Source organism: Rhagoletis pomonella, unplaced genomic scaffold, assembly GCF_013731165.1.
Source record: "Rhagoletis pomonella isolate Grant_MI unplaced genomic scaffold, Rhpom_1.0 Rhpom_scaffold_00854, whole genome shotgun sequence".
In the NCBI taxonomy this organism is placed as follows: Eukaryota; Metazoa; Arthropoda; class Insecta; order Diptera; family Tephritidae; genus Rhagoletis; species Rhagoletis pomonella.
The window spans coordinates 20,969-33,434 of record NW_023459408.1 but is presented as its reverse complement, the minus strand read 5'-3'; the positions used below and the strand labels follow the sequence as shown (position 1 = coordinate 33,434).

At 36.3% G+C, this 12,466-nt stretch overlaps 2 protein-coding genes and 1 pseudogene across 3 annotated transcripts in view; 2 read left to right on the top strand and 1 right to left on the bottom strand.

The window, feature by feature from the left end:
- Window positions 1-94: 94 nt before the first annotated feature.
- LOC118751615 (protein ALP1-like) overlaps window positions 95-12,466 on the top strand; it is a 12,745-nt gene continuing 373 nt past the window's right edge. The window contains exon 1 of the mRNA XM_036486434.1: window positions 95-1,043. Within this exon, the coding sequence (XP_036342327.1) occupies window positions 137-1,043 (907 nt within the window). The 5' untranslated portion in view covers window positions 95-136. The remainder of the gene's footprint in view (window positions 1,044-12,466) is intronic.
- LOC118751616 (vesicle transport through interaction with t-SNAREs homolog 1A-like) lies at window positions 5,804-6,888 on the top strand. Of its 2 annotated transcripts, XM_036486436.1 has the most exons (3): window positions 5,804-5,842; window positions 5,928-6,036; window positions 6,094-6,888. In XM_036486436.1, exons 2-3 carry the CDS (start codon window positions 5,946-5,948, stop codon window positions 6,687-6,689), a joined length of 687 nt encoding a protein of 228 aa, XP_036342329.1. In that variant the 5' UTR covers window positions 5,804-5,842; window positions 5,928-5,945; the 3' UTR covers window positions 6,690-6,888. The 2 variants fall into 2 exon arrangements, with proteins under 2 accessions (XP_036342329.1, XP_036342328.1); XM_036486435.1 differs by having other exon boundaries at window positions 5,928-6,888.
- Window positions 11,325-12,460, bottom strand: LOC118751617 (annotated as a pseudogene).

Below are 12,466 nucleotides of genomic sequence, written 5' to 3'. Positions count from 1 at the left end.
GCATCCGTCGGACTGGAACAGGCATGTATCCGAAGGATGCCAGTTGCATGAATTTAAGTCTTTAAAATCAATGGTTAGGACATTGCGAATAGGAATAGATCCATGCGGATAGCATCCGTCGGATACCGTATCAAGCATGAATGTTTGTGTAAATATGTACGTAATTAATTTCAGGTATTTAGCTCAGGGGTGCAACTTCAATGTACTTGCATGGACATTCAAAATGGGTGTATCTACTGTAAAACAAGTTATTTACGAAACATGCGACGCTATTTGGAATGAGCTTCATGATGTATATCTATCTACTCCAAACCGATCGGAACAAGTATTAATAGCGGAAAAATTTTTTGTAAAAACTGGAATGCCGAATTGTTTAGGAGCAATTGATGGAAAACATATAAATATTGTCCGTCCATCAAACAGTGGCTCCTTATATTACAACTATAAGAAGACTTATAGCATTGTACTGCTGGCGGCATGCGATGCAAACTATGTTTTTACTTACGTAGATGTCGGGGCTTTGGGAAGTCAGAGTGATGGCGGCGTGCTCGCGCAAAGTGCTTTCGGAAAGAAATTGTTAAACGGAACTTTAGAAGTGCCTCGTCAAGTTAATTTGCCGGGAACATCGTGCAGTTTTCCATATTACTTTGTTGGTGATAGCGCATTTCCACTTAAGGCCAATTTAATGCGACCTTTTCCAGGTAGTAATTTGCCGGCAGATAAGGAAAAGTTCAATATGGTACTATCCAAAGCTCGGGTACACATAGAGAATTCATTTGGCATTCTATCAAATCGTTGGCGAATACTGCATACAAATATATCAGCTTGCCCAAAGAATGCAGACAAAATAGTCTTAGCTACAGTCCTTCTACACAACTTTCTGATGCTACAAAACGATCGAAACTACTTCACGCTTGAGTTGGTAGATCGAAATGAAAATAACCAAGAGATTCATGGCCAGTGGAGAAATGAAGTGAATCCATTAGATTCTTGTCGTCAGGGAGCAGTAAACCGTTCTTCTTCATATTCCTTTGAATTACGAAATATTCTTAAAGAATTTATACGAACAAGTTTTTAAAACATTATAGTTTGTTTATCTCACACATACCTAAGCTTTTTAGCCTATATTATATATAACTCAAATAATCGTTCGCATAGAGTTAAAATTGTTTGCAATTTTTCATAAAATTAAGCTCATAATATGATACACCATATTTATCAAAGGTTCAAACTTTATACAAAATTTAGAATGCTACAATTTTTTTAATTTCCAAGCTAAAAAAACTGTAAACCCAAAAGCTCTGGAAACTTTTTTAAAAAGTTAGAAATTTTAATATAATTATGTATTTTTCTAAATTTTGTATAAAGTTTGAACCTTTGATAAATATGGTGTATCATGCTATGAGCTATATTTTTATGAAACATAGCAAACAATTTTAACTCTAAAATCTTTGCGAATATTGTTTAATATGATTTTACGAACGATTATTTGAGTCATTACATACACTCACGGAAAAAAGTGTTTTCACAGAGAATTTGTAATAATGTATGCACAAAATTCTACTGTAATTGTTTTCGTTGATGTTTTATAAAAATATGCAACAAAAATGATTAAAGCTGTAATTTCTAAGCTTTGTGCAAAACTCAGGAACATTTAAATAATGTTGAACTTTGTAATTCGATTTTTTATAATTTTTTCGAGCACGCATTTTTGTAGCCCATTCAGTTTTAATATAAAGTGCAAGTTTGAAGTTTTTAAAATATCGCGTTATTTATTTTTTATCAAAGTATTAATTTTTATAGAAAAAGCGCCGCGATTTTTTATTAAAAATTTTTATTATTAATCGAAGTATTGATTTTTCTGGAAAAAGCGACGCAGGCGAAAATTTTTAATAAAATATCGCCCGATTTTTTATTAAAAATTTTCATTATTTATATATATATTAAACGAAAGAAGATATCGAAAAGCATTGAACAGTGCACACATCTCATAAGGAAAAGTGAATTATTACGAAATACTAATACAGTGGCAGCACTATAGCTATTTTGGAATCTCGCGTTTCAGCTCACAAAGATTGTCAACTTCTTTTTAATAACAAAATAATCTATCTTAGTTTGATAAAACTATGTGTTTCTTTAATAAATAAGTTAAATTATATATTTTAATAGTGTTTAAAAAGTGAGAACAGGTGATTTAGTGAATCTTTGTCGGTGTAATTGCCCATAGAAAACAACGAAATTTAACAAAAGTTTTTTGTTCATAACTTTTAAATGGTTAATAATATTAGCTTTACCATTTTTACGTAAAAATCAAAAGCCAACAGAATTCTAACTGTTAAGTGCTATGCGTTGGGTAACCGCTTACACGCAAAGCATATTGTGGCGAATACTGCGGCAACACAAAGCGAACAACGAGAAATAGGCAGAATGTTCGAGGAACGACGTAGAATGTTCCACAAAGAGAAACGTCAAGTTGGATGAACACTGCGAACTGCGAGAGAAAGAGAATGAGCGATAAACTTCAGAATGTTCCAGAGTTGCCATAAGTGCCAGCGCAGGTATATAAGGGCGCCGCCACCGCGAGGTGAGTTAGCTACAAGTCAGCAAGCTACAAGTAAAGTAAGCAGAGAAGCGAGTTGCGAATAAGCAAGCTATAAGTTTAATTGTGTTACCAAGTTTAGTTAAGCGCTGTTATTGCTTTAACAAGTATTGTAAAGTGTTTTTACTGTATTAGCGAGTATTGTAAATTGTTTGTTGTACAATAAAGTTAATTGTACTACAATTTGGTCATCGATTGCATTTATTTAACAATCCAGCGATACGAACCGAGAGATTTGGGATATCCGGACGAGGTTTCAAGGATAATCGTAACAATATTTAACAGATTCTTATGTGACAACTCTCGTGCAACGCTAAGTATGCATAACTGGAACATAAAAGAGAGAACCGTTTTTAAAATTTAGGCAACCTCCCATACGAGGTTTTGCATTTCCTTGATGCGCGGTTTTGTGCTTTAAACGAAGATATGTAGAAGTATTGCATACATATTTTGGTGCCCATTCAAGTATAAAATCCACTTAGAAACGGAAGAAAACGGCATCCCTATGATTTCAACTTATGCCAAACGTTTCGTAAACAAGCAATTCTGAACAAAAAACTGTTTTTCCACAAAGATGTTTAAATGGAAGCATTACAAATATGGAAAAATAGCAATCCACAAGGCTTTATTGGCAGTAGGTCCTTTTTAAAGCACATTTAACAAAAAAATAAGCTTCTAGTTTCGAAGCTAGCACAAAATAAAGTTCTTTTATTTGTTGTTTACAAAAAAAAAATGTTGCCTAGTATACAAGTCAAAATTGTTAAATATATATCGCTTTCATTCATTTCTTCATAGAGTTGGTGCTTCTTTTATAGGAAAATTCATACGGCTTATGAACAGATTCATACCATGTAAATGCACCATTATTTATAAACAATAAAGTAGCTTCGTTTACTTCTAGATCAGAATTGTCAAAATTGAGAAATTCAAAGTAGCGATACAATAATCATAGAAAAGAAGATTGCGCCCTGCTGTGATGATGAGTAAATTTACCACAATGAGGAAGAATATAACAATTAAGTGAAAAAATTTTATTTTTACAAATTTAGTGAGCAGTAACGCGTTTCAAGAACGATATTTCAGACAAATCGTTAAGGAACAACTATTTTTCCTTCCCGTCTGCTTTGGTTTTGGCAAAAAAGTTGATAAGCTCCTGCCGGCGATCAAGTCATTTCAACCATAAAATAATATTATTTGCAAGAATCATTCACTAAAATTGTAACTAACTTTTTATTATTTATTAATTCCTTTTTGATATTCAGCAATAACAAGATGAAAAAAAAAATATAAACCAAAATTAGTAATATTTTTATGAATGCAGTTATAAAAGTTCACAGAGGAAACGCCGGAAAACAATGTATTGACAACAACATAAAATTTATGACAATTTAGATGTCAGCAGAATAATAACTACGATAAAAAAGCATGAGAGAGTGTGCGAGAAACGGTCAACAAATTTCTTATAAAATATTTTAATTTTTGCTGGGTATAAATGAAAACTCAATGAGTATTAAGGAAAAGAAAAATTTGAAAATAATAAACAGAAAAAGAGATGGGTGCACAAAAACTCTAGTTAAATGTTTTGGGTGGGCTTTAGTAGTCAGCCGCACCTTGTGTTTTAAGAAAACCAGGTGGAATTAGCAAATTAAACTTGGTCAGGTTGTTAAGGGAGGTATCCTCTAAAACGTATAACTAAAAAATATAAATAATATCATTGTTTTATAAGTTATTTGTTGTTAAAATTTCTTAAGTCGTTCCACTTGGTTTCCTTAACAAAAAAGCATTTGTGCATACTTTTATATATATAAATGCACATAACACTGTACTTAATACTTTACACACTTTTCTTTTATTTTATCTTGTATATAAATCACTTTAATTAAACTTTTATCGACTTGTAAATTACATTGAATTTCACACATATTTACAATAACACATGGTTGCAAACTGACACATAACATGTGTTGCCATATTGTACAAAACAATACATACAAAGAAGGCAATGATTAAAAAGGAATACAGGGGAAATCAATACAAAAGAAAATGTTCAGCTCCTTTTCTTCGCAAAACAGAAAGGAGAATTATATTGCCTGAGGGTTACAATCCCTAAGTGCGGCCGAAGGCCGCCTACGCAGAAAGGTGTTCTCTGCAAAAGGTGTTCAGCTCCTTTTCTTCGCAAGACAGAAAGGAGAATTCTACTGCCTGAGGGTTATAATCCCTAAGTGCGGCCGAAGGCCGCCTACGCAGAAAGGTGTTCTCTGCAAAAGGTGTTCAGCTCCTTTTCTTCGCAAAACAGAAAGGAGAATTCTACTGCCTGAGGGTTATAATCCCTAAGTGCGGCCGAAGGCCGCCTACGCCGAAAGGTGTTCTCTGCAAAATGTGTTCAGCCCCCCCTTCTTCGGCAACACAGAAATAATAATTCTACTAAGTAAAAATTCCGAATTAAAAATCCGCTTTTATTATTCAAAATTCCAGTCTGGTAGCACTAAGTTGTATGTTATTTTGCTATCTTATTCATCGTTTATATGAAAACTTTAACAATAAATTATATAAGAACTATAGGGTTGCTAGAAAAAAGGGGGGTAGTTTTGAAATCAGGGGGTCCTATTCTACCCCCCTCATCCCCCCTTTTTCTAGAATTTGCCGTCCGTCTACTAAAATTTTCCCAATGTTTTTCCCAAACTCTTAAAAAGTAAGCAAGTCGATTTTGTTAATGTTACTTTACATCTATTTTCTTTTTTATGAATAAGGTCATAAGCATGTACCGTGTTTATAAATAAATCTTATAGCAATATGCTATATATTAATTTATACACTTTTTGGCTGGCGAAATATGTAATTTTTCTACTTAATAGAAAAGCGTATTTAACCACATTACTTTTTTTTAATATTGAATGGCGCAACACAACTCCTTTTGTTGCACGAAACCCTTGAACACGTGCCTGTCATCTATTTCTTCTGTTTCGCCATTTCGGTATTTTGCATTTCTTCATTTTGACGTCATTCGCATTGTCAGATTTTTGAAATTCGTTTTCGTTCGACATTCTGTTATTTCATAATTCTTTCATTCTCATGTCATCCATCTTCCATTTCTTACCTTCCATTGCCGTTCGCATCGTCGAACGTGCCTGTCAAACACTGCCGCCATCATGCTTTTCAGTTTGGCAGGCACGTCCGCTGTTTGGCAGGCAAGTCCGCTGTTAGAAAGAGAATAGACAAAAAGGGGCATAGGATTCCATACTTGTAAGTATATACGATGATTCATAAATAAATTCACTAATTGGAAAAATTCTTTTGGTTCGCACTTGTAATCCTAAAAACTATAAAGCAAAATATCCAAATCAACATGTTACTAATAGAACAGTATGAACAGCAATATGCTGCACTGATTGCGGAGATCACATCTGAAATCGCGCAACTAAAACAATTGAAAGGGGGTAAGAACCATCCGAATACAATGCAAAAAAACAAGTACATATGTATTTCTTTTGCAGTGGAACGCCGAGATCTAAGCTCCAAAATCGATGCAAGTCTTGCAGAAGCACATGAACTTTTAGAGCAAATGACCTTGGAAATACGGGAAGTAGATGTTACGTTGCGTCCAAGTTTCCAAAATAAAGTCAGTTGTGCGCAAGTGGAATTGAAAAGACTACAATCCGATTATCGTGGTGCCAAAGAAGCTCAGCAGAAACAACACATGACAGTCTTAGAGTTGGGTGGTGGTGATGGCGATTATTATGATGATATTTCCATAAGTAATGATCAGCGACAACACCTATTGGAAAATTCAGAACGTATAGAACGCACGGGAAATCGTTTAGTGGATGGTTATCGAGTTGCACTAGAAACAGAGGCGTTAGGCGCTCAAGTGCTTAATGATTTGAGCCATCAACGTGAAGTTTTGCATGGCGCACGTGCTCGTTTACGAGAAACCAATGCGGATCTAGGACGAGCTTCGCGTACTCTGAATTCAATGATGTTACGAGCATTACGGGAAAAATATGTTCTATATGTAGTCGGTGTATGTTTTGTGGTAGCTGTTGGTGTTAGCCTTTATTTGACGTTCTCATCAAGTTCACCCACTGCTTAGTTGGTAATTTAAGAGTGATCTCTTTATTGTTGTAGTATTATGTATGTTATCGCGTATATTTATCTAGTGCGTGTCTTTGTGGTCATTAAAGTTATACATTCCCTTCTCGGCAATGTAATGGTGTTTCTTTGTTGAAATGCACAAAAAAAATCTAAATAAATAAGTTTAGAATAAAGCATAAAAAATATATACACATGAATGATGCCATGAAGTTCATGCCTTTTAATGAAATTAATGGAATGTATCCTAGAAAATTATTAGATGCTAAAGTTATTTACTTTATTTAAATTTTTCACTTTATTTTATTCATAGGTAAAATGTTGCTACATTTCACGTCTACGACCATGATACAAAAAAGAAGGTAGTTCCATTGTCACTTTTTCGTCGCCATATTAACAACCTGACAATTAAGTAGATTGTGACATTTCGTGCTACTGTATGCAATATCTAAAATATTCTAAATTTTATTATTAATTTTTTATTTATTTACAAACATTTTGTTCTTAAAATCGAAACTTGAACTAGCAAAAGGTATTTTGTTATTTGTACAATAATTTTGGGTTGTTGTGTCACAAAACTTAACCCAAAGCAAAAAATTTTAACACACACGTGTTGTCAAACAATTAAACGTAAGTTTAAAATAAAATTTCAAGTTTTCAGATACAAATTTATGAATAAATTCGGTTTGAATTATGGACCTTCTTGTAAAAAATACTGTGGTCAGCGTAGCCGGAGTTGGACTGATGAGAGTTATTTTTTCTAAGCGCTGCCGAAATTTTACCCAATTTGTCAATGGGTCTGTCCCTCCGTCTCCGCTCCCCATCCCAAAACCATTGCACAAATAACCGAACTTTTTCCCTTTTGTATTTGAAAGAGCATGCTCAATAAGTTGATAATTGTGTTTCTAGTTTTCATACTAACAATAAATCAAATTTTGTTTCACACCAACTCCAATATTGAGTAAAATATATTTTAATTTTATCCAAAGAAACAACGATATTGGCGAAATATACTAGAATTGGATAATACTCACTTCTCTGAAAGTCATGACGCCTACGGGTCCCAAAGTAAATTCAGTTTTCACGTTACTTGAAAGACATGGACAAAGACAATATCGAAATTATATCAGAAACAATCGTATCCGATATAGAAAACTGTAGTAGTCCTGACTAGCTACATTGTGTAATAATCAGATGACATAATGACACTAAACAATTTTAAAATATGTTCACTAACTACTACTTTTATTAATGTAAAAATAAAGATTTTGGCAAGTAGTTATCGAATTTAATGTAAAATTTAAACAATTTTAAGATAAAATATTAATTATTTTTAAAAGGTAAATGTTAATGCAGCTATTGTATTTATACTCCCAAATTTATGATATAAAATCCCCTCTACCAAAACATTTAAATTGGGTAACGGCGCTTCGATTTTTTTACAATTGAGCAATTGTCAAAAATCTCCTTTTTAATCAAAAAGTTGTTTATTGAAACTACCTTCTTTTTTGTATCATGTCTACGACTATGAGTATTTGAGAATAGCTGGGTCGCATTGTTAAAACAAACCCAAACTAAATTTTTATATTGTGACACCTGTTTTAGTAATGTCCTTTATTTTCGTACATAAATATAAAAAAAAGAGTTCATACACCTATACATACGGTGACCATCCGTCCCGTATTATACGGGACAGTCCTCTTTTTTGACCAATTGTCCTGGTAATACATATATGATACTAATTTTCTCTATAAACAGTTATTATTTTCTAATCTGAATGCCTGTGATTCGAATCGAGGAATACATGCGGTGACTAAAATAGAAATAGGGACTCGACATTTTAGTAGGTTTTGGCTATTTTTCCTTAGTTTTTTTAATGTTTATTATTTATTTTATGAAAGTAAAGCTCTTTTCCTAACAAAAACCATACAACACCAAATTTCTAACTAAAAAAACTATAAAAATTAATTCTGCAAGGTTTCACCAAAATTTCAAACTTTTTAATTAGAACCTTTAGAAAAAAAATTTGGTTTGCAGTTTTGTAAGTTATTAAAATTGAGTATTATACATAAAGTGCGAGTGGTAAGTGGTGCTCATTCGCTTCTTTTAAAAAAAAAATGGTTGAACATACTTTGTATGAAAAAAATGCGTAACACCAAAGTACGTAGATAACAAGGGACAACACGTTATAATTGTGGCGAAAGTGCGCAACAGGGTCGTTCTTTCTCTTTTCGCACTTTCGCCACAATTATAACGGATTTTCCCGTTTTGTTATCTACGTTCTTTAGTAACACCGTCAACAAAAAGACAAGCCCCTGTTGCGCACTTTCGCCACAATTATAACGGATTTTCCCTTTTTGTTATCTACGTTCTTTGGTAACACCGTCAACAAAAAACATTGCCCAAAATTATTGGTAAGCCTTCTTCTTCTTCTTTATTGGCGCTGTAACCGCCTAAGAGATTTTGCCCGAGTCCAAAACAGCACGCCAGTCATTTCTCTTCTGTGCTGACGCCAATTGGAAATGCCAAGTCTTTCCAACGCAAAGGAGGCCTTCCTCTTCCTCTGTTACCAGCATCGCGGCCCGCGTTGAATATTTTCAGAGCAGGAGCGTTTCTGTCCATTCGAACGACATGGCCAAGCCAGCGGAGCCGCTGACGTACGCTCTTGAAAATTATTGTGCCTGAGCGGTTCAGTTCTGCAGCTTTTATTATCTTCTCAACATAAGATTAAAGAAATCACACAAAAGGGAGTCCCGTTGTCTGAAACCTCGTTTGGTATCAAAAGGCTCGGAAAGGTCCTTCCCTATTCTGATGGAGCCGGTGGTATTGCACAACGTAATTTTACACAGCCGTATTATTCAGACGCAAATTCAGACATCGCGGCATAAAACCAACTTCTCTTCGTGCTGTCGAAAGCGGCTTTGAAATCGACAAATAGATGGTGTGTGTCGATCCTATTCTCGCGAGTCTTTTCCAAGATTTGGCGTATTGTGAATACCTGGTCTACGGTGCATTTGCCAGGCCTAAAGCCACACTGATAAGGTCCAATCAGTTCGTTGACGGTGGGCTTCAGTCTTTCGCACAATACACTCGATAAGACCTTATAACCTATGCTTAGAAAGCTGGTTCCTCTGTAGTTGGCGCGAATGGCGGGGTCGCTTTTCTTGTGTATTGGGCACAGCTCTGCTGGCAGGCCGTCAGCTCCAGCAGATTTTTTGTGTTCCAGCCGCGTAATCGCTATTCGTACCTAGTCATAGTCAGGCGGCGGGACAGCTGCTCTATTATTATCGACTGGGTAGTCGGGTTCGTCTTCTCAACTACTTTCAGCGCTGCTACCATTCAGTAGGTTGTAAAAGTATTCCCGCCACAATTTAAGTACATTCTGGACATCGGTCACTAGGTCGCCATTGTTGTTCTTACAGGAGTTCGCCCCGGTCTTGAAACCTTCCGTAAGTCGCCTAACTCTCTGGTAGAATTTTCGGGCGTTCTTCCTGTCGGCCAGCATCTCAAGCTCTTCGCACTCACGTATTTCGGCCTCTGTCTTCTTATTGCGGAAAATACGTCTCACTTTCTGCTTTAGTTCCCTATAATGGTCTCACATGGCTCGCGTTGCACCCGATCGTAGCGTAGCCCTATAGGTGGCGTCTTGACATTCCTCATCGTACCAGTTGTTCCGTCGGGCCGCTGAAATCCAACAAGATAGTGGTCCGAGTCGATGTTTGGCCCTCGAGGTGTACATACGTCTAAATCGCTTGAAGCATGCCTTTCGTCTATCACAACATGATCGATTTGGTTTCTCGTTTTTCGATCTGGAGAGAGCCATGTAGCCTGGTGGATTTTCTTATCCTGGAACCTAGTGCTACATATTACCATGTTTCAGGCCCCGGCGAAGTCGATCAGGCTCAGTCCGTTATCGGACGTTTCGTCGTGGAGGCTGAATTTCCCGACAGTGGCTCCAAAGATCGCTTCCTTGCCCACCTTGGCATTAAAATCGCCGAGCACTTTTTTTACATCGTGTCGGAGGCAGCGCTCATATGTGCGTTCCAAGCGCTCATAGAAGAGATCCTTGGACGCCTCATCCTTCTCTTCCGTCGGGGCTTGGGCGCAGATGAGCGGGATGTTGAAGAATCTAGCTTTCATGCGGATTGTGGTTATACGTTCGTCCTTCTTCCTGGGTGAACACCAGTACTCGGCGACGGGCGACGGGGTCTCTCTCCTACCACGAATCCAACACCGAATTTGGGCTCCTTTACGTGGCAACTGTAGTAGAAGTCTCAAGGCTTCACTTACTTTTCCTTGCCCCGTCCATCGCATTTCTTGGATGGCGGTGATGTCAGCCTTTGTCTTCCCGAGGACATCAGCCAGCCAGGCAGACACCTTCCCCATTATGGGTCCGGATATTCCAGGTGCGTACCCTCAAATCATAATCCTTTATACGTTTGCCGTAGTCGTCATCAAGAAAGGGGCTTGTTAGAATTTTGTTGGTAAGCCTTAGCAACTTAAAATTTCACGTTATTATACTAAAAGTTAACGAATTTTTTTAACAAATTTTACGGGGTAAAAATCTCGAGAAAATTATCCTACAAATTCGTTATGTTACTATAAGGATACTGTTTCAGGGCTAATACATCCAGGATCAATGAAGAAGGCCTTAAGATCTGTAAGCTGTTGTGGAACAAATTTGCAAAATTATTTTTTGTCCGGTATTCGGCTCTCATAAATATGGTCACCGTACCTATACACCAATTACGGCAATACATACGTATGTATATAAATAGTGATGCTTCAGATTTCGTGTTTTGCTCCGACAAAATATTAATATGTTAAAAGCCCTTTAGAAAATGTAATCAAACTCAAAGTTTCAGGAGTTTGGACGGATTGTAACAAAAACTACCAAATTAGCGTAGATAAGCTCATTTAACAATTTTTAGTCCAGAAACTTAGTCACCTTTAAGAAAGCACGATCGAAACTAAAAATAAATAAATAAATAAATTTACAATACGCATAAAATGCCTACAAATATCCCTCAATCTTTATGTATGAAGTTCGCTTTCACTCTTATTTAGCCGAACTCCACATTCCCCATTTGCTAGCAAATACGTTGCGAACTTTCTTCACCTGCATCAGCCTCAGCAGCTGAATCAATTTCGAAACTATGTTGCTCCAAAGCTTGGAGTTCCATTTTAGAACGATTGGCATCGACAAGTATACGGGAGATGTCGCGAAACATTTCCTCAACACCCTGCGAAGTTTTGCAAGAGGTCTTATAAGTGGCACTGTTCGCAAAAGCCTTCTACTTCAGCGTCGGTCACCTGTGGCTCACGCTCTGCCAAATCACTTTTGTTACCACAAATGAAAATTTTCGCATTTTCGGCATAAGTAACAATGTTTAGTAGATGTTGTGACAAGGAATGAAAAGAAGCAGCATTGTCCATGGCGAAAACTAGTATGGCACCCTCAGCAAATTTGTAGTATGACGAGGTAACAGATGCAACACGCTCCATACCGCCAGTATCCATAGTTGTAGCTAAATTTGTGAAAATGTTAATTTATACATCCATATGTACATATTCAATGGGTATGGTATCAATTTTGCGGCTTAACTTGATTTGTTTATCACCAACCGTGTAGTCACGGTCTATGTGATCCAAGCCCAGTGTAGATTTGCGATCAGTATCTGTCACTGTTATGATAAGTGTCAGTGACCAATGTGTTTATGGCTGCATTTCTTTATACTGTGGCGAATACTGCGGCAACACAAAGCGAACAACGAGAAA